The sequence below is a fragment of the Ictalurus furcatus genome, chromosome 27 (genome assembly GCF_023375685.1).
Source record: "Ictalurus furcatus strain D&B chromosome 27, Billie_1.0, whole genome shotgun sequence".
Lineage (NCBI taxonomy): Eukaryota > Metazoa > Chordata > Actinopteri > Siluriformes > Ictaluridae > Ictalurus > Ictalurus furcatus.
The window spans coordinates 12,096,240-12,119,765 of record NC_071281.1 but is presented as its reverse complement, the minus strand read 5'-3'; the positions used below and the strand labels follow the sequence as shown (position 1 = coordinate 12,119,765).

At 38.7% G+C, this 23,526-nt stretch overlaps 1 protein-coding gene across 2 annotated transcripts in view; it reads right to left on the bottom strand.

Annotated features, from left to right (window-relative positions):
• Window positions 1-2,145: 2,145 nt before the first annotated feature.
• The window catches only part of map2k5 (mitogen-activated protein kinase kinase 5), a 66,214-nt gene continuing 44,833 nt past the window's right edge, over window positions 2,146-23,526 (bottom strand). For both annotated transcript variants that reach the window (XM_053616668.1, XM_053616669.1), the window contains exons 20-22: window positions 14,102-14,163; window positions 12,277-12,322; window positions 2,146-3,913 (exon numbers count right to left, since the gene is read on the bottom strand). In XM_053616668.1, coding sequence (XP_053472643.1) covers window positions 3,803-3,913; window positions 12,277-12,322; window positions 14,102-14,163 — 219 coding nt within the window. In that variant the 3' untranslated portion in view covers window positions 2,146-3,802. The remainder of the gene's footprint in view (window positions 3,914-12,276; window positions 12,323-14,101; window positions 14,164-23,526) is intronic.

Below are 23,526 nucleotides of genomic sequence, written 5' to 3'. Positions count from 1 at the left end.
CGGCTCTGTTCTTCTGGCCCGCGCGCGCTAATCGAACCGGACCGCTGTGGGAAAGCTCGAGGCCAGAGAGCGCTCAAACCGCTGCCCGCCGGAAATACACACCATTTATAGTCACGTTTTACAAATGTAATTAGTTTTCAGCACTTTAATGGTACACTGGAAACATTTTTACAGAAATCTCCTGGCAGCAGGGTCGCAAGTTACACTAAACAACTGTATGGAGGCTGAAATAGCTTACTGTTTGTTGCCTTGATTGACAGGTGACCACGCCCCATGTAGACCTAAATCCGGGCATTTATACAACTATCACAAACTTCCAAATCTGCATGACATGAAATCACTGTAAAAACTGGCTGCACATTTTATACATTGCCAGTAAGATGGCAACTTAAAATTGATGCAGGATAGAACTGAGCTGAAGGTTAAGGGTCTTGCTGAAGGATTCAACCATGGCACTGGGGCAGGTGCTGGGATTTAACTACCACTGAATGAACTCTCACTAATAAATTGCATTGAATCATTGTTACAGATCAGAAGGTGGTGTGTTCAAATCCCCAACACTGCCACAGCACCCCGGTTAAGTAAGACCCTTAACCTCTAGATTAGATGCATCCTGCATCTATTGTAAATCACTTTGATTAAAACACATCAAACAAACGAGTAAATGTCCTGGATTATGCGTTATTTTATACTATGTAAGATATTACAACACTTTATCGTAAATATATTGCACAGTTGTTTACATTTTACAGTACTTTACTGGTAACCCTGCTGCCACAATATTACTGTAAAATCTACAGCTGATATTTTACACATTATAGACTAGTTTAATTTGGATTTTTTTGGCAGCCCTTGATGGTTGTGTAAATGTCCGACAGAAGGTATGGAGGTCAGGGCGTGGCCACCCGTCAATCAAGGCAAGAGAATGGCAGCCTACATAAACTGCACACTACAGGAGGTGTGTCTGTGTGCCTGTATGAAAAAGGGCGTGTCACTGAATCAGTATACAGAAATGAGAGCAGCTATGTGTGGGTTTGCCGAACAGTAATTTTTTTTTCAGCACATAAGTCTTCAATTATTTAAGAAAAATCTGTGGCATTTATATTTGGTATTTAAATAGATGTTTGAGGTGGAGAGATATCATAAGGGCAGCTCTGTGGTGCAGCAGGGACGACTGCTGCCGAGATCACAGATCCAGTGATCCTGGTTCAATCCTGAGCTTGGGTTACAGTCTGTATGGGGTTTCACCTTGTGTCTTAGTGGGTTTCCTTCAGGTTCTCTGGTTTCCTCCTGCTTAACAAAAACATGCTGCTAGGTGGATTGTCTACATTAAATTGCCTTGAGGCAATGCAAATGGCATGCTGTCCAGGGTGTATTCCTCTGGATCCACCGGACCCTGACCAAGATAACATTCTGACTGAAGATGAATAAATCATTTAGTTGTACAACTTAGAGCAGTTTATGTAACATTATATATAAAATTTATAATCATTATAAGACATTACATTACATTTATGCACTTAGCAGACGCTTTTATCCAAAGCGACTTACAAATGAGAAAGATACAAGCAAAGAAATATGGAAGCGCATCAACAACAAAAAAAAATACTCTGGATGTGGGCGATTCCTAAACAGTACATGTTGCATGTCATTAGACTGTGAGAAAGTCCTGACAAACTCACTTCAAAATGTCCTGAAGCCTGAAATATTGTTCACTTTCTTAAACATCTAAACTTTTGAATAGAGATATTCAACATATCCACCAAGCTTAAAAAAAATGTTCTAAACAATATCGAAAGTCCAATTTAAACTTAGCTGTGCTTTGTATTAAGCCTAAAGTATTGGTTGTAATATTATTTTCCCCAGAATAAAATAATACCAACACATTTCAGGTAATAGAGAAAAGTTAATGCCACATTATTTTTCACAATAATGACCAGGCCCGTGTTGTTTGTGCACCTACAAATGGATTTAGACGAATAAATACGCAGTTAAAAAAGCATAAGGGACACTTTTGGATTTCTTCACAGAAAGCATTTCCTACTACACACATTAAAATGGCCCTTTAATGGCTGGAAGAGCAGTTCTTTATATAAAGAGAATGAAGTGAAGTGTTTATAGCAGAGCATCAAGACAGACACGATATCCTGAATGTTTCATTTACTTAGGAAAATGTTGAAGGTGTGCAAACTTCCACAGCAATGTGAAATGAGACTCAAGTGCCACCGGTGAACCACACATCTCTTAAAAACAAGGAGACTGAAATAAAGAAAGACGTAACAGTGCATTTGAACAGGATTAAAAATAAAAACCTAAACAAAAAAACCTCAAAAACAAATGAAGATAACTGGATGACAATTTGGTAACATACCAAGAAAACCTTAAAACTTCAAGTATTATACATACTTTGGGTAGAAATGTTCTGCATCTCATCAGGTTTTAACTGTTGCAACTCCTTTCATGTCCAAGTGGTTCAGGAGGCAAAATATGTACCTGTAGAACTGCTTCATTTCTAAAGTAACGCCGTATAAAAAACACAGCAGTACAATAAGTGCATTAAGGCGTAAACCGTCTTTAAGTGGCCCATGGAGTATTGTAGTCGCAGGCAGATGTGCTGGGTTGATGCAGCTGTAACATATGACGCATGTTAGTTGGCAGCTGTCAGTGGTTAATAGAATAGTGAGCAAAAAATTATTTACTCCCTGCTGTGGAATGATTACATGCTGTAGTGGAGAGGGAGGATGATGCTGATTTGAATTAAATATATCTAATAGATAAGTGGGGTCATTCGAGTTAAAAGATTAGATTTAAGATTTATGTGCATAGGAGGTTCAATAAGTGGCTGTAATAACTATGTTCATTACACAAACTGGAATAAGAGTAGGACTGAATGCACAGAAGACTTGAGTGGTCTGTTATTGTGGCTTACGTACTGTACGAGCCTTTCAGTGCGACTTTAAGGGAAACACAGAGCGCTACAGTTAAATAATCTGCAGCATGGGTCATATCACCGAAAAACACAGCAGTGCTGAAAATGCTCAGGTTAGCACTCGCTAAAGAGTTCACGGTCAGTATGGCTTCAATTATGCACAATCTTAGAGGAATTCTGACAAATCTGGACCACTCCAGCAATTACTTTTTTTTCTGTCTGTCCCAGTTGAAATTTCCGAATAAATTGAGTCGAATCGATTTCCCAGAATATAAACAAAGAGCAATGCGCCGCATGCAATACACTCCTATGTTGACTAACGTGGCGTTTCTTTTTATCATGGGGATCATATCTGATTGTTCGTTCAAGTAAAAAAAAAAAAAACTCTTCTTTTGCCCGTTGTACAATTAAAAACTGAGAAGATAACGGTTAATATCTTGCTGAAGGACCCAATAAGTGGCAGTGTGGTGATGCTGGGATTTTACCTCATAACCTTGTGATCAGTCGCCCACAGCCTTTACCACAAGGGATCAAAATGCAAAATGTTTACTCTGCATTACGAGGTGTCCTAGTTTATCCTGGAACAGCCCTATTAAAAAGCTTTTGCTTCATGCTCCATCTGCTATGGAAATGATGAGAGTCATAAGCCTGAAACATTTACACTGCAATCGGCACAACCATTCAAAAACAAATATACAAAACAAAACAAAAATACAGATCTGGAGTTATTGGATCCATGAAAAAATAAAAAGGTCCATGAGCACTCTGGAGTGTGTGTTTATGGGCGGTCTCTTTCAAGTAAGTCCAGCCATTAAACCTCTGTGGCACTTTATAGAAACAGGAAAAAACGGCTCCTTGTTGTGTCACGGCTCCTTACATCAGCCCCTGAGCTTGCAGGGATTTGCGGTCCTCTAAACTCCGACAAACCCACATGGATACTACCTCCGTATTCCCGTCATCGTATTGCGTAATAAATGGATGGTCCTGCAAAAGACAGGAAGAGAAAAAGCAATCAGTTAGACCTCTTTTTAAACTGGTGTAGAGCAGCAATTATGAGACACAAGAACTGGGTTTGACCCTGAGAGACCCCAATACTGTGACAAGGTGACTGGCGGGACTATTTTTCCTCCATTCTACCCCCAAACAGGAAAATGATAAAACACCGTGACAGTGAACTCGTTGCTTGAACTATCTTATTAACAGAGCATATGCTAAAAAAGCATGGTGTATGATATAGTGGCTGTGCTGCTGTTACTTAAAGGCTTCTGTCTCCGCTGTGACCCTGCCACTGGCTGCCCAGTTACTGTGATTCCTGATTGGAGCTTTAGGCTTTGGAGATAAATTAGCAGTGACATTCTGTGCTGTTTAAATGAATGTGTCTTTCCTTATTACTCCAATATAGTGATTCTGGCAGAGGCACTTGTGTCCCGCTTAAACTACACGGGCAAATCCTAATTAAATAAGAGACGGAATTAAGGAGGAATAGAAAATGAAAGGAGTGTCAAAGGACATTTTTAAAGGGCGTTATTAAATGAATAAGGGTTTTAACCAAGATCGCATTTTATCCCCCAGATTATCATCAGAGATATTGGCTTCCTAACTGGATATACAGTAACATTATATGCAATATAACATTAAATACATGAGATGGACTGTTTACTTGGTAGTGACATATCGAGACATTTATTTATCGGAATAACTGTGCAGCTAAGAGGTGGTGCGTTTTGATTTGAACAATTTATACATTTCAGAGAATACAAGCTTAGGATATACAAAAGTAAAAGAAAAGCCTGATTTCTGTTGATTTAAATACCAATACTTGAACATTTTAGCTATTACCGTGCAACCCTAATCAAAAGTATGCTGAAAACTTCCCTTCATCAACCAATCTTTGACCAGATCTTTAAAAAAATGACTAATTAAGTGCTGTTTATTACAGCTAATTGATTATAAAGATTACAGCTAAGCAATATGATAATATAATTACAATATCATGATGTGATGTTAAAAAAAGAAAAAAAAAATAAGAAAAGCAAAATCACAAAAGAAATAAACACAAAAAAAACTTGACTTGGAAGCAGCTGATTTGATGTTAAAGCTTTTTTGTAAATGAAATGTTAAAATTTTTACAGGAACGTCTTAACTTGTTCTACTTTTCAGTGTTATATTTTTAATAAAAACATACAATTATCATTAAATTCAGTTTTTCATGATTACAAGTTTTCAAGTTTAACTTGTAACTATTTTTTTTTTTATCATACTGCCCACCCCTAATAAAGATCAACACCAATAGTTTTGTATTCTCCAAATTCTTGTTATAAAACAAGGCCAACAGATTCATCTACACAGTGCCAGTCATTTTCATACACTCCGTTTCTCCTTTTCTCACAGACATGCACTCTTGGTCTCTGTGAGGACAGAGCGGGACCATCAATCGTGCTGTCCTGCTAATGGTGAGCTCTGTGTGTGCCACAGTGAGGTTAATCACTCTCAGCTCTGGGTTGTGTTGAGGTCCGTCCTGAGGGCGAGCCGTAGCAAGCACCCTTCTCATCAATCACCCGGCCCGGGCACAGCCTCGCCAGCCTACACCAGCTCCGGGCTCAGATATAGAGCAGTAATATACAGCTGAGCCCGGCACTCTGCAGTGACCATGCCAGCCCGGACGAGGGTCCGACCACGTAGGGCGGCCTGTTTTTGACCCGGCATGGAGAATAAGAGCACTTGCAGGACATTTGGGAGGAGACGCAGTCAAGGACAGGGGAAGGGACATTTGAGGAGAACGAAATATATAAATACACACACACGCACACACACGGTCAATGATCAGTCGCATGCTCTTACACACATTTGGACAATGACAAGCTGCAATAAATCAGAGCTCAGGCGGTCAGTTGCTTGTTTGGATGGACTGACACAGGCCACATTCACACACACAAACCCGCCACTCGCCACCTGTGTGTCCCTCTGTTCTCTCTGAACACAAAATAAGTGTGTGTATGTGTCTCTGAGAGCATGCCGAGAAGTGCACCTCCATTAATTAACCCACCTGCTGCTACCATTGCACCCATGCAGAGGAAGTTATTAAGAGAGGAAAGGCAGAATAAATACTGCTTTAGTTAGGTCATTATCAGCTTCTGCTTACCTCTCTACCGTCAGGCGGAAAAAACTCATTTAAAAGTGTGGCTACATTAATCACAGCCCCATATCAAAGTGTGATAATCACCTGAAATCTCCGTTAAAACTGCCAAACCCAGGGGAAATCTCACCCTACTCTTTAATTGTTTCAAGTCTGTGATAGGCCTTTTAATCTAAGATTAATTTATGCTTTTTTAAATAACTCTACATATGATTAATAAGCTTGAAAATTAAAAGGAGTCTAAAGCAATTATAACAAGTGGTTGGTCATCACCTCATTAGAATGTGTTAAAGAGCAGCAACGGTGGCGTGTAATGTGTGTGTGTGTGTGTGTGTGCGCCAGTGTGTGTGTGGCTGATATTGGTGTAGGGAAAATAGCACAAGACAGACAGACAGAGTGAGAAAGGTGAAGAGGTCACTGTTATAACTAGGTCTTGGCAGATTTGCATATTAATGACATGCTCCCACTGGATACAGAGAGGTGTGTGTGTGTGTGTGTGTGTGTGTGTGTGTGTGTTTCTTCAGACTAGGCTAAAGCTTCATGATCTCTTAATTCAGCTCTCACCAAGGGAAAGATTATTCAGCTAGATTACAAAAGAGCAGGGCAGGTGTACTGAGAGCTGCAGCCAGCCGAGCATCATGACCGTCACCTGACTCTCAGGAAAGATTTCATGGAAAACACCACACACACGCTTTACTCCTGCCAAAGGACTACTTACTGGACAATCTGTAGACTTCCTAACACAGCGGGGTTTCCATCAACCTGCTTTTATCCAAGTTGCAAAGTTTTGCTTAAAAAAAACCCTTAATCAGATTTACAGTGAATAAAAATGAGATTGCTGATTAAATCATGGCAGAGTGAGTGTCTCTACGTTGCCGTGTGTGTTACTGGCAGTTTGTTGCTCAGCAGTTAATGAAAACACTCAATATTTTGCAATTCATTTTTTTTTTTAAGAAATACAAAAATATGCTTAGATTAATTGGAACAAAGAAATGAACAGAACATTTCTGCCATAAATTTAGTCACCCAGCCATAAACATGTTTGGTGTTTGACATTTAATGTTTTGTTTATTTTTGGTTTTGCACTGGAGCTACGAGAATAACGCAACTAGCGAAAAAGTAATGCAAGTCTATCTCACCCAAAATGGCCGAATCATCATATTTGTACTTTGTCGTGGAAATTAGACAACACTCGCAGACTCGTCCTCTGAAGGTAAAAAGGTTTATTACAGAAAGATGGTTAATACAGGATAGAATAAAGCAGGATAGAATAATGAGAGTCCTTGTACTAAACCACTACTATATTTAAGGAAAGCAGAGCATGACATAATTCTGTGTACCGATAAGAAGCGGTTTGAGGCAGTTCGAACAGGCTTTATTTTAGGATCTTGGAAGACGTTTAGACGAACCTTGAACAGAACAACATGTTTGTGTCTCTGTAAGCAGATAAACATTCTGTACTGATCTCAGTGACACGACATGGCTTTCTTAGGCGTTATCCTTTGATGAGAATGAAATAGAACAAGAACAAAACTATTACAAAGTAAAAAAGAATAATTTCCCTCACAACTTCAAACATTGTTAAAACAAGTTCAACAGGTGATTGTGTGAGGCAGAGAGCAGAGCCAGTTTGGTCAGCTTGACCTTCATAGGCATACTTTTTTTGTTTTGTTTTTCATTGTTAAACTGAGCTCAAATGTATTTCTTGAGAACCATATTTTGTGTATAAGTGTATTTAAATCCATAGGTAACTACAGTTTCTGTCAAATCTTTTAGTCCGGGTGCATGCTAGCTACATTCACCTGGCGTATATTCATGAATGTTGATTAAATAAATTATTCAAGACACCAATTACAGCATTATGATGATGCTGAATTGTTCTGATAAGAAGGAGAGTGTTGTTGAGCTAATGCATCATTTTCATATTTAATTACTAGATTTTTATGGAAATATATGCTGAGAAAAACTGACTGAATATTTATCATAAAAGCAAAATATTAGTATGAAATATTCCATCCATTTTCTGTACTGCATATCCTACACAAAGAGCCTGGAGCCTATCCCAGGGGACTCGGGGCACAAGGTGGGGGGACAACCCATCACAGGACACAATCACACACCCATTCACACACTACGGACAATTTAGACAAGCCAATCAGCCTACAACACATGTCTTTGGACTGGGGGAGGAAACCGGAGAATGCAGAAGAAACCCCCGAAGCACGGGTGGAACATACAAACTCCGCACACACAGGGCAGCAGGAATCGAACCTCAATCCTGGAGGCAAACGTGCTAACCACTAAGACACCCTGCCACTTGTATGGAATATTAATTAATAATAATAACACTAGTGTTAGGTTGCATGTGATTACTCTGAAAGTGAAATGAAACCTGTGCCACTGGTACATTTATACAAGAACTATAGGCATATATTTACATAGATTTTGGGTGAGATCGACCTCCATTATTTGTAAGCTACATTAGCCTCAAAGCACCGGCTCAAAACTTACAAAGCAAAATCATGTCTTGGGTGATTGATTGATTGTGTTTGAAGTAAGCGGAAACTTCTTTCCACAAACCTTTTCACCAAATATTTTAAAATAGCGTGAAGGAAATATTTATAATAAAAAGCCTAAAGGAGTCCATCATTTCCCCAAAGTGCTTCAGGAGACTAAAATAAGTACTTGAAGTGGATATTTTGATGTTCATTGAAGTTTGGAGACCTTGTTTTATGTGGATATGAGAGAGAGAGAGAGAGAGAGAGAGAGAGAGAGAGAGAGAGAGAGGGGTGGGGGGGGAGGGGGCTTGAGCTTCACCCCCCAAAGCCACAGTGTTATCAAGCTAAAAGCTAGGATCACTCTCGTGGGACTCCTCAGCGTGCTAATGTGTAAACAAGTCATCACAGCGATGTCAAAGGGCTTTCAAAGCCCACTCTCATCCTGTTCCCTACAGTACGGGCCACAGGCATTCAGCAAGACGATGCATCTCTCTTTAAAGGGCTTCTCCCCTGAGCCCAGGCTATTACCCACATACACATTTGTGAAAACAGAAGCACACACAAAAAGACGTAGACACACTCCGCCGTGAGAGCACGCACACCCTGTCCATAACCAGGTTGCCTCAGGGAGGGGAGGAAGCCTATAGGTCTCTATAGGTCTCTAACAGATTTGGGGTGTAGGGTACAGCACTCGCTCTTTTGTCCTCAGCAGCATCATGTGCTGCAGCTGAGGCCTGCAGTGCTGCCTGCTCCTCTGGGAGAAAAAGTGCTAAAAGGACAATGACAACTGGGTGACAATGAGAGAAGTCCATAGGGAGGGGGGACATGTCAATCACTAAACAATCACTGCTGGAGTCTCACATGGCAGAAATGTGGCACACAATCTGATCAGGCTGAAATTTGTGGTGATAAACAGAAGCTTAAAAAAAAAATCATTCACTAGTCATGTGCTAATAAGAAGTTGCTAACATGTTGAAATATCATCACTACTCCGGGTATTTGTGTACCCAGAAACTATAATGAAACTTGAAACTGAGTAAAATAGCCTGAACTGATATGTGTTAAACAAAGTAATTGCCTGGCCTTGCTTTTAGTGAGCGCATAACATCTTGCTCTCCATTTCAGCACTCACTGAAATGATCCATTCAGTGGAGTCAAGCAATGCTTTTCTTTTTTTTTCTTTTTCTTTTTTTAAGAGCCAGAATGCAACCCACAAATAAACCAAATTCATGAGTTTCATTTCTTGCTGTCAATGATATCTAGTGTATCAGCAAAACAGGAAAAATCTCTCGCTCTACTCCTTCTCTGAAAAGAAAGACATTATCGATCTAGAATGAGTACTGTACTGAAGCAGGCGGTTCAGCAGGGAGAAAATCTTGTGGAGGAGAAAGGTCAGAGGAGAATGGCCAGACTGGTTTGTCCTGACAAGACTCAAATAGCCACTCTTTACAACAGTGGTGAGCAGAAAAGCGTCTCAAGATGTACAACACACCAAATCTAGAGGCAGACGGGCAACAACAGCAGATGGACCACATCAAGTTCCACTCCAGCAGGCCAAGAACAGGAATCTGAGTCTACAGTGGGCACAGGCTCATCTAAACTGAACGACTGAACACTGGAAAAACGTTTCTTGGTCTTTTTCCAATCTTTAATTGTTCACTTTAAAACTTCACTAAGACTATACTAGTTTGCATACATAAAGATATTTATGGTGGCATGTTTATTATTGAGACCCCAGGGGAAATTTAGAAACCTCTTTCTTATGCCAGAAAGAAAGGTTCCACCTCTGGTCAAAGTCCTTCTCCAGACTTGTAACGTGAGCTATGATATGCTAGCTATCATTAGCTATCTGACTAGCTAATCAGCTCAATTAGCTGCTCTTCTTTGACATAAGAGGAAAAAAAGAAAAAGAAAAAGAAAAAAGAGCCAAAAATGTTAACTCTGGATGAAAACATGACCAACACCAAATCACATGCAAAACATGCTGGAACTGATGTGAACTGTTGAGGTTCATTTTTGGTGAAAATGCTGTTAACATGTAGAGGAATGGGAAAAAAAGGTGAAATATTGTGCCATGACCAGCATTTCAGTGGAAGAAAACCCGAGAACCCAGAACAGACAGTATACAGGACTTGGAGACAAACATAGGACTCTGGAGCTGTGAGCATGAACGCTACCTGCTTTTCCACCAAGCTACCCTAGGCAACTAATGTACACATCTATACACTAATGCATGAGGAGAAGGGATCAATGCTGGTTTTACTGAGAAATTGTTCAATAAAATCAATTACATTTCTATGTTTGAAATTCAGTGCCATGAGTGGAAACTTGTGTACCGTCAGACAACCACCTCATAACAGTATTGACACACACACACACTACCACTTACACACATGTGCATAAGCTGCATTTGCACCTGGCTCTCAGTGGACAAGGCTGCTGTCTATGGTGCTGAAACGACAATGTCCACAGCCTTTCAATACATCAAGTGCCAATGGCTGCAACCTTGTGTGCTAAAGCGTTATCAGAGATTTCCATCAAATTCCATCTGGAAGGACTCTGTCTAACTCATAAGACCAGTGCTTCAGCACGAGTGTGTGAGACAGTTAACAGCAATGTCAAAGAACATACAGAGAGCGAAAGAAGCGTAGACACGAGAGACACTCATTCCACTTAAAGCATTGGAAATAAATATTACAACTTGAAGGATCCAAAAACTGTTCAGATGATACAAAAGTGGTTGGAGGCAGGAATAAAAGCAAACAATGGCCATGCAAATTATTAAAGAATATTTATATAACTTTCAGAAGAAGAGATTTTTACACTACGAACACCTCAACACACACAATCTGACCATATTTAATATACGGCTGAAATAAATGTCTTTTTCCATTTTGTCTTAAAGTTTGATCGTAGCCTAGTGCAAATGCTCAATGACACCATGTTCATGTTTATGAACTAACAAAAACCAGAACTGTTGCACCAAGTAAGAATTTTAAAGTAACTTTAAGTTATAACTCGATGTTATCTCAACTTTAAATGTCATGCATTTTTTGGACCTCCCAAAACATCACATGATTATTATTACTGTTGTTGCTGTGCTTCCCATATAGTCTACTAATGCACTTCTGTGGGCTCATACTATGGAAACGACATTATTAAGACTTTATGACTACATTGTTTATTTATTTTATTTTACTTTTAAGAGAGTAATTCTCAGGACCTTTATCTATCTAGTAAGTTAGTTTGTTGGTGACTTTAAAATTTTCTCATTTTAATCACTTATTTCTAAAAAAGAAAAAAAAAAAAAAGCTAACTTATCTGCCACTGTAATAAGAAAAGTTCAAGCTAAAGTTAGTGGATCAAAAGGATACGTCAATCATAAATATTAGATGTATTAAATGTTCTCCATCTTCACACTATTACAAGTTCTGAAAGTGACCAAATAGAAGTTATAATTCAAAGCCTTACAACTACTACTACTTACAACTGAATCAATTCGAATCAAGCCAAAAATCAACACACACTGGCTCCTAACCCTGCTAAATATAGTTTCTATAATCTTGATTTAAAAACACCATTTAAAGGCTGCAACTTAATCATTGACTCAATCATTTTTAATAAACATACTTTTGATATTGCAGTTTTTCACAAGGCTGCAGCCCTAAACACATTATATACAGTAACTACATCCTAAAAAGACATACACTCACCATGAGGTTATTGGGGGCGGGACGTTCTTTCGGCTGTTTTTTCATGCTGTGGAAAGAAACAGAGTACGCAGATAAAATAAAGCCACAGGAGGGACAGCCGAGAACATTTATGAACCTAGCTCTCATTTTAACAAAGTGCAAACGTAACCCAAGCACATGGAAATAATTAAGCATTAAAGCAAATCTTTTGCTTCCTCGTTTAAAAACTCGCAAGATATTTAGAAGGGCCACCATAAATGAATGGATCCGATACTGAATGACATCCTTGTTAATAACGAGGGGTAAAGTAAGTTCATAAACAGCTCTCCTTGGCACAGATTTACTCATAGCTGGGGTAAATCACTCAACATGACCCATTTATAAGATAACAAGGATTGCAGGGGCATACAGGTGTACAGAGGCTGTTTGGGCCATGATGAATGACGCATCCTCAAGAACAGGATAATAATAGCAGGGGGCATTGAGATAGCAGTGCCAGGCAGGGGTGGTAGGGCAAAACCAGTTGACCTGTGTGTGTAAATAAGGTGTGTGGCGAGTAAACAACAGCTGCTAAACAAGTCCCAACACATCTGGTTATTGCCACAGGGCTTGTGGGTCCCAAATAGGAAAGGGGTTGAGGGACAGGAGGCAGTAGGGATTGTGGGTGCTTGGGGCACAACCTGGGAAAAGTGTGTAAAAATATTTGTATTATTAGTGTAAAGTTCTTGTCTTAAGTAATGCTTAAGAGAGCAGCATATGAATTAAAAAGACAATGCTGCCAGGTCATATCAACGTCCTGGAATGTATCATATGGACTTGGCAAAATGGACGGGGTAGTGTCCCCCCCCCCAGAATGAACCCAAAACCGTTCCATTCTAAAGAAAAATATACTAATTCCAACACTGTCAATCCCAGCAATCATTTGTAAATTGAATTTGAATGTAATTGCTAAGATGTTACTAATTGTGTAATGTGCCATTTCTAAAGAAATTTAAATTTATCAGAGATGTGTGCCAGGGAAATTCTCACTTGGTTTTGGTGAATGGAAGTGGAACTTATTCCTATTTTATGTAGACAAAAACCGTTGCCCTATTCACCCATATTTCCATGCTGTTCTTTTACACTTCTGATTAAAAAAATTCCAGCCCTCTTTTTCTTAAAAATGCAACTCTTGAGCCATAGGTAGCTTTAACAGAGGGGGTGGGGTCAAAATGTGGGAAGGGAAAGGGTTATTTGACATTTTCACTACTATTGTAGGGAGGAGGGCTCTAAAAAATGACATATTTACCTGTACTATTTCACTGGATTATTAGCTAAAAATAGGTGACAATGTTTTTTTTCCCCATACCTGTGGGCTCTCGGGGTTTAACATAATTGAAATATATTAGAGGATGGCATGGTGGTGTAGTTGAAAGCGTGTCCACATTGCAGCTCCAGGATTTCCGGTTTGATCCTGAGCTTAAATTATTTTCTGTGTGGAGTTTCACATGTTCTCTCAGTGTCTGGGTGGGTTTCTTTTTGGTTAATCAATTTCCTTCCACCTTCAAAAAAACATGCCACACTAAATTGCCCCTTTGTGTGAAGGTGTGTGTGTGTGTGTGCATCATGCATAGTGTTCCAAGGACAGGCTCCAGATCCACCATGACCTTGACCAGGATGAATGAAATGTTTTATATTAGCCAGTAGCCAGAACTGAGAAAACAAATGTTTTTGGCCTAGCCCTTGTGACAGAGTCATGTTTATGAAGTTTTATAACAAAGTAAAGCTGCTGCCAGGTAACCAAAACCATAGTGAAATCCTCTGTAATGTGAGATTCTAATGTTAGGGCTGAATTACAAACACTCACCACTGTGTTATGAAGTGCACAAATTTCTCACTGAACTGACCGACTGGAAGCACAGGAGGATCCTGAAACACAGAATACGTTTTCAAGAAAACAGAACAAAAGGCTTAAAGTATGAAATTGCTGTAGTTTAGATACATGGTGGTGGTGCATCACAACTACTTCGGCCATTTAATCATTTGGCCAACATGTACGAAAGATAGAAGGATAGAAATAACATAAAAGAAAAAAAAAATTGATAAAAACCTTCAACCAAGCAGATGGAAAGCATATGTAAGCTTTCCCCCCCTTTCAAAACAAAAAACCAAAAACCCACACAGTCAATAATATGCATGGGCATCTTTCCTCGATGAAAATGTTTTGCCTTTGGTAAAAAGATTCAGGATGTATTGATTTATCTGCAGCACCTGAACCCCTCTTTTGTTTGGCGAAATACAATGCAGAACGATGTACAGCCTCGATTACAACCTGAACAAACACCGAGACCCTGGATAGTAAGATGGAGGAACATGAACAAACAGCTGAGAGAGAGAGAGAGAAAATGGATAGAAAGCACAGACGACACAGAAGGCAGACATTCAAAAAGAGCGAGAGTCTGATGCATTTTTCTTAATTCAATTCATTTCTTTTGCATACACAGGTCCTAATATTGAGCTCGCTAAACTCTGATCATTACTACTCAAATCGGTTTCAGCAAATCTCCATTTTGTTCACCACAAATTTCTGGAGAACATCTGAAGTTCCAACTTCTAACTAATCTGCAACACGTTCTTTACAGTACTGATGGGGATCGGAAGATCATTGCACAGTGTAACTATTTTACTCTGAAGATCCTGTCCAGCTAGCAGCCCCGACATGCCAAGCATAAACAAGCATGTTTTTTTTTCCTTCCCCTAACTGCAGCTGTCCATGGTTATGTACATTGCAGCCATTCTCCATCATAAACTACTCTATGATCAACGTTATCGGAAAAGTATTTGCCAATCAAATTATCATTAAAACGTCCCTATAAAAATAAAGCGCACAAAGAATGCCTGAATTTTAAGGTATTCAATAAAATGGTTCATTAATTGTAATAGGAGAGAAAAGGAGAGTACTGTAAATGATAACAGGAACTACCTCGTTCTGTGAATGTTCCACAACATAAAAAAGTCATTCTTTAAACGAAAAAAAAAAAAAAAAAAATCATTTGCAAATTATTGTTTTATAAGATAAATATAATACACACCTTTATAGGAAAATAATCAAGTTCAGGGCTGTAATCAGTAACTCTGTCTAACATCAAGCTGCATCACATGACCCCATCACTGATTATTTTCCTATAACAGCACACCAAGTGTTTTATTCCTAATATAGGATTTCAATGTGATTAAAAGCAATGTCTGAGAATAAATACTGCTTAATTACATTAATCATATGGTGATATGCTTGCAATATATTTAATCAATCTGGTAAACCCATGATGTGTCATGGTTTAATATTGACTTATTGTCCAAAAAAATATTAAATGTTTTATATCATGACAATGCCACAAATACTAAAACCACAGAAACCTTACTGAGAACCTCTAAGAGTTCCTACCGAGGATAAAACATACAAAATATGTGCTTTATTAGAGTGTTTATTTATCGTTTATTTTTTCTGTGGTATCAGTAATGGAAAGGCCAATATTGTGGTGATGATTAACAAATGGCATTGTGTAGCACAAGAAGAGACTAATGAATGGTAATTTGAGTAACAAAAGAGGTAAAAAGGGGAGTAGAAAGAGGTTGGTATGATCATATATGTCATTATTAGTTAGTTAGTTAGTAAAAGTACATGAGAATGTCTAGGACTGTGGGATTAATCCTATTTTAAAACATTATCTTAATTTCTGGCTGTTAATTAATTAAACCTAATCAACTGCTAATAGCCAAGCATAACATGCTGCTTACTGCACTAAATCTGACATACCTGAGTTTTTAAGTAAGTAAGTAAGCTAGTTTTAACTGTCTGATGGGTTGCATGCTGTCGTGGTGTGTTTATTAAATCACATTAAAAATATATTAAATGAAAGTTAAATAAAAGTATTATTATTATTATAGTAGTAGTAGTAGTAGTATTAACATCAATAACAACACATCAATAAAAATAATTGAATGAATGAATGAATGAATGAATAAATAAATAAATAAATAAATACAACTTGTCTGACAGGTTGCATACAATGGTGGCATGTTTATTAAAAATAAAAAAAAAAAAGAAAAGAAATTCTGATTATTCTGATTCACATGGAATTATCCATGAGGAAATACAGGTTTGAAGTACAAAAAAAATAAACATGTCAGATTAAAATGGTACAAAAAATATAATAAATGTGGCAAACAATCATGGTCAATATTGAGCAAAATAATCACAATGATTATTTTATCCATTATCCTGCAGACCAACCGACTGCAATCTCATTACACAGAAAGACGCACAAAATAATGCAGAAGTCATCCAGTCAAATCACAGAAAAGTGGATTGATCCTATTGGCTATTACGAAGCCCATTGGGCTGCTTTCCTCCTCCTGTAATTTTACTTGCTCTCTTTATGCCCTGTGCTCCAGGTAGGTTGCAGGAGTATGATGCATGCACCTATTTAAATTAACAAAGCAATGAGAGCCGAGGATGCGTCACCGCTCGAGTGAGCTGCAGCCTAGTGGAGCAGCCATACATCATTACACAGCCTGGGCCTACAGCCTGAAGGCTTACACACACACACACACACACACACATACATATGCACACACCTGCCAGTGAATATGCACTGATATAGCAGAAAACACACATCTGCACTTCACGAGGGCGCTTTGATGTGGCTGTAGTAAGACGAAGATGATGATGATGAAAGCGCTGCTGTATTATGCAGCTCACTGCCATTATCCTGCACCACAAACGGCCGAAGACCCGGAGCCTCGCTTTCTCCACAATACCAGCGGTAAATATACATGTAATTGCCTGGCAGCAATTATCAGGCAAAATTAGATCAGTAATTACAGCGGTGAATTTAAGCAGGAATCTTTTTAGGGACATCAGCTCCTTCTCAACACACGGGCAGAGCACATCAATAAAAGACAAGCTGCCCTGCAGATGGCCAAACGAGCCGCTGGGTACCGAGCGCAGGCGGTACGCTTCAGCCTGGCACACACAACACGAACACAGCAACAACGGAGAGCAGGACTGAGAGATAGACAAACTGATGAAGAGAGAGAGAGAGAGAGAGAGAGAGAGAGAGAGAGGACAAAGGGAGCTCTTGTGTGTATTACCTCATTTAGCTGTTTATTCACCCCTCACCTGAGCCCCATGAGACCTTGCAACCGATTATTAATGCCTCTCCATGGCAACCACACACACACACACACACACACACACATATTCATAATGCACTTCATACATAGTCCAGGTACACACACAATACTCTGATTTACTACAAAATTGATGATTGATGCAAACTGCCTGCTCCAAATTCAAGGTTGATGATAACTGTGAAAGTAAATCATGGAATATTTTGTTGTACTTTATGAATGTTTCTTTTCTCTCATTACACAGTTCACTCTCTCTTCATCTGCCCTCTATACATCTCCACTTTTCTGTTTTTATAAGTATTTTCCTAAAACAAAACCTGTAAAACCTGGCTACACAAAACTCGCTTATAATGGAAGCCTAAGCACAGCAGCTGAGTTAATAAATATTTATGCATAACACATTTTATATATAATGCTTTTATAAACTCAGCAGTCATTTAAAGGCATTTATAAGTTAACCTATAAATCTGAACCTAAAATGAATAATTTCAGAGACTTTTTAAAGTCAAACATTTGCGTTAACAATATAAACATAGAACCGACTCTCTAGTCTATAACCTAGACTGGGCTAGGGTTGCACGGTATACCGGTACTACAGTAGTATCGCGATACTAAAGCTTATGCCACAGTATTTTTTAAACAGTATCATCAACACGGTAGTACTGTAAGTAATGTTGTATGTGTGGCAGTTAATGCTATTTTTGCTAAAACAACAAATCTCGCTGCTTTTGCAGAATACACAAAAGGTTAGTGACTCTTCATTTAAGCTAAACTCTTTACCTTTACCAGATTTCCTGTTTGCTAGTAAGCAAGCTAACGTTGCGCTAACCGCTGTGTGCAAATACTAAAATGATAAAATTAGCCGTGTTTTCTAGTAAGCAAGCAAACGTAATGCTAACCACTATGTGTAAATACTAAAATGATAGTTAGCCATGTTTGCTAGTAAGCAAGCTAATGTTACGCTAACCGCTGTGTCTAAATACTAAAATTATCAATTTAGCCATGTGTGTTAGTAAGCAAGCTAATGTTATGCTAACCATTGTGTGTAAATACTAAAATGATAAATTTAGCCGTGTTTGCTATAAGCAAGCTAATGTTACACTAACTGTTGTGTGTAAATACTAAAATGATAAATTTAGCCGTTTGCGCTATAAGCAAGCTAATGTTACACTAACTGTTGTGTGTAAATACTAAAATGATCAATTTAGCCGTGTTTGTTAGTAAGCAAGCTAACGTTCCCAATTTTAAAAATTTTTTTGGAGTTGTTTCAAAATTTAGTTATTTATTCCTAATGTTGTGTTCATTCTTAGTTCTCTGAGGACAATTTCCATTTGCATGATTTCAATGCTCTAGGGAACAATAGATGAAATATGTGGCGAATTGAATTAGTTGCTTGCAAATTGTATAACTGTTCTGGAGTTTTTCCAATAGCCAGTTATTCATTTTCATTAATAAAGTACTCAGAGGAAAATTTCGGTATGTCTGTTTTCATTTATAGCTACATACTTTTGTAAATTTGGTTCATTTTGTAGATTTGAATTATGAATGAACACAATATTGTAATATAATACTTGCTATCGTGATGCTTCAGATGGTATAGTATCGTAAGATATGTTTATGGTATCATAACAACCCTAAACCGGACATGTATATCTTGAAAACTTTGGAAGATCACAATTATATCTTGTATTGCTCTCGTGTTAGAAGAACCTCTTTGTTAATACATACTCTAAAATCTGTATCATCCACCATTAATGACTTCCATATTACTCTTAAAGTGCACCTATAATGGTTTTTCATACATTACCTTTCATGTAATGTGTGATAGAGCTGTTTGTGAATGTAAAAAGTCTGAAAAGTTTCAAACATCAACGTGCACGTCAAATGGAGTTATTGACTCCCAAAAGAAGGAACCGATTCTGAACAGCTGAAACGAGTCATTAGTGATTCCAGACTTACTTCTTGTACTAACCTACGCAACAAAAAACCGCCTCTGGTCTTCATAGCTGCTCGTGAACAGACGAGCTGAAACTCGTTATGGTAGTGGGTGTTTTCTTTTTGGACACAAGCTAACAGCGGTAGACCAATCACAACAGACTGGGACAGCTTACCAATCAGAGCAGAGTATGCTCTCTGAAAGGAGGCGTTTAGAGTGAATCCTTTAGAACGGATCATTTAAGGAGTCGTTTGTGACACTGAGGGGAGAAAAAAAGGTAATGCTGCAATTTAAATTATGAGCACAGTAAAGTTTTTTTGACCTTGGATGCATGCAAATCTATTGTGAGACATTTAAAACAAAATTAGGCATGTTTCAAAACCAAAATAGGTGTGCTTTAATAATTAACGTGCGATCTTCAAAGGTGTCCCAGATTTATTTTGAAATTAATAATTTTTTAAAATTTAAACCTCTTTCATTAACGTGTTGGCCTATTTTTACTTTGGTTAACAGTTTCCACAATGTTGTACCCACAACTACCCACGTACAGTAGTGCCAGTGTGAATTAGTTCTCGCTTTATCTCTACCTAAAAAGAGTGATGCAGCGGTGCTTTAGTCCTGTAATCTGTCCAGCTTTCATGCTAATACCTCCATCAATGCCATCGCACTTCTCATCTTGTGGCAACTACTTGAGCTGAGGCCATGCCTTAGCTCGTCCAATAAGTGCACTGCATTCTGGAACTTTGAGTTCAACGTTTGGTGTCTCCATTACTTCTACACTGGTTTTGATATCACATCGTTATCTCGTTCTCTTGCAAACAGCAAAATGTCAACATTACCACTTATGTTTGGAATAGTTTCTATTTTTCTCTTTTCTGGTGTTAATGCAATTGTAACTGTGCTAGGAAATAGTCCACGTTGACATCAGAGTGATGGACAACTGCCATCTTCTTGCATGAATAACGAAAATGCTCCAACCAAAAAATTAATAACAGAATGGCTAAACACATCGTAAATACTTCAATAAAATCGTATTTAATGGGATTCAGGGTGAAGTTTTCCTTTAAGACCTTTATTGTCCTAGGCTGCAGTTATAAATTCATTAACATAGTTGGATATTTTACGTGTTTATTGAGACCTTCCACTCTTTTCTCAGTACAGGGAAAGGTGTTCAAATTCTTGGCTGTGGTAATTGTACACATACAGTGGATAGAGGTTAGATTGAAAGACGCTGGAGTATTCCTTTAAGCCAGTCAGGTGCTCTCTCTTTCTCTGGACTGGATTATTCTTATAAAGTAGGTCCCACAAAGTCCCTGCCAACCCTGTGTGTCTCACTCAGACACCCTCACTCACACTGGGAGAAATGGGTAATTTAGTGGCTGCTGCTGCGCGTATGTGTGTGTGTCTGTTAACGCCTTGGTCAGCTGAAAGTAGGTGGTAGCAGCAGAGGCAGTGTTCTCTGGCCTCAGGGCGCTGAAGGGAAGGGCATGGCAGAAAATAGTTTGAGTGATGCCTCTGCCGTTTGAGTAATGAACAGTTCAGCTGGGTCAACCCATTACACCAAGCGCCTTTTAATTATTAATTACGCTCAATCTATAAGAGAAAGGACAAGTTCAGTATGTTTAATGTGTGTTTATGCTCCTTTTACTCTCCCCTCCCTCCTACCATTCTGCTATTAGCACGTGTCAGCGAGCTGCTCATGCAGAAAGGAGAGGTCTCTCTCTCCCCTTCTTACAGATACACACACACACACTTATCTGCAATTAACAAAATTACTTATTAATCACTCAAACAGATGAGGAAAGCACATTTAAACATTACAGTTTTCAGTATTGATATTATGTTCACCTTCCGCTAGAGCTCGAAGGGAAATCTGATGACTGCTCAATGTGTGGGCGTGACAATACCACGAAGACCATTTACAGTAATGAGAAAATCGGAAATAGTGATGTTAACAAAACGCAAACTGATACAGATGTCTGGAAACATCCTCTGTTGTATAGATCAGTATATCAAAATCTTCATAAAGTCCTCATTCACAACTCAAATTCTGATGAAATACTAATTACCTCTTCCACCAACCCTATATGCTCACCTCTATACGTTTTTTGCTGCCCTGTTTAGCGCCAATTATTATTACACCTAGTGGTCAAAAATGAGAACTGCAACAAGCACTAACTAATAAATACTAACAAAATTGTTCATTTTGAGTAAAATAAATAAATAAATAATAAAAAAACCTTCTCTTTCCGTTTTTCAGACTTTACCCTCATCAGTCGTTTCATGCTCCCAGCTACTGTATCTGTTCACGTGAACTTTTATAGACTTTTGTGGACGCCACTACATTCAAATCAACGTACAGGTGATTGGCATTCATCAACATACGTGCGTAAGTTTCCAAAACTTTGCAAATTCTGCGGAAATTTTTAAATCGGTTTGGTTCATGCAAACATTTACAAACAACTTTACTAAAAGATTGATCAATGAGGCCCAGTGTGTCTATGATATACAAAACCATTTCTATTATAAGATATATTGCAAATGGGTAACTGAGGGTTATTTTGGACTGGTAATGTTCAACCATCAGAAATGTGTGTGCACTACAGTGTCCTTGTGAATGAATCTCCCTTATTCCAACTCCTTTATTGGGATAGTTTCATGTCTTTTGTGTGTGCTTTTTTTTTTTTGCTGAAACACTGCAACCCTGTTTAATTATATTAGTTCTTCTGTGTGAGCCTCGAGGGAAACAGGAAACACACCTGCTGTATCAATACAGCTGCTGCTAGACTGCATGCTGGATGACTGCATGCTATTGATTCTCACCTGCCTATTATGTGGTTACTCTAAAAATTCACAGGATAGTAGCCTTTAGCATAAGTCAAGTGTGATAGCCCCGAAGCTTAATTTAGTTCGAGGCTATGTGGTTATTAATGTCGTCCTGACCCACCAAAATCCATGGTCACAAGACACTGATGATGCTACATGATACATGGAACACAGTCGTCAAGACCTTACAAAAAAAGTGTTCCCATAGAAGAATCAGCTTTTGATGGATCTTTAAACTATTTGTATTGGTGCTACAAAGAAAAGTTATCATTTTGTGGAAGGATCTCTGTGGCGGAAAATGATCCGTTCATACTAGCGGAGACACAACTTTCTTCAGGGAACCATATTTGGTTCTTATATGACATTGTCCACATTGGTGGACAATAAAGTTAAAATCAATCAATCAAAAGAACAATTTCTTGCCATTTTTTTCTGTAACGTGACATAAATCTGAGCCAAAAAGGAAGTGCTGAATGGTTACACTTTGGTTTTATCCATACAGCAAACAGTGTCAGGTACAGTATCTCACAAAAGTGAGTACACCCCTCACATTTTTGTATTATATATGCACATATTTGATTATATCTTTTCATGTGGCAACACTGAAGAAATGACACTTTGCAACAATGTAAAGTAGTGACTGTACAGCTTGTGTAACAGTGTAAATTTGCTGTCCCCTCAAAAATACTCAACACACAGCCATTAATGTCTAAACCGCTGGCAAAAAAAGTGAGTACACCCCTAAGTGAAAATGTCCAAATTGGGCCCAATTAGCCATTTTCCCTCCCCGGTGTCATGTGACTTGTTAGTGTTACAAGGTCTCAGGTGTGAATGGGGAGCAGGTGTGTTAAATTTGCTGTCATCGCTCTCACACTCCCTCATACTGGTCACTTGAAGTTCAACATGGCACCTCATGGCAAAGAAAACTCTGAGGATCTGAAAAAAAAGAATTGTTGCTCTACATAAAGATGGCCTAGGCTATAAGAAGATTGCCAAGACCCTGACACCGAGCTGCAGCACGGTGGCCAAGACCATACAGCGGTTTAACAGGACAGGTTCCACTCAGAACAGGCCTCACCATGGTCGACCAAAGAAAGTGAGTGCACGTGCTCAGCGTCATATCCAGAGGTTGTCTTTGGGAAATAGACGTATGAGTGCTGCCAGCATTGCTGCAGAGGTTGAAGGGGTGGGGGTCAGCCTGTCAGTGCTCAGACCATACGCCGCACACTGCATCAAATTGGTCTGCATGGCTGTCGTCCCAGAAGGAAGCCTCTTCTAAAGATGATGCACAAGAAAGACCACAAACAGTTTGCTGAAGACAAGCAGACTAAGGACAT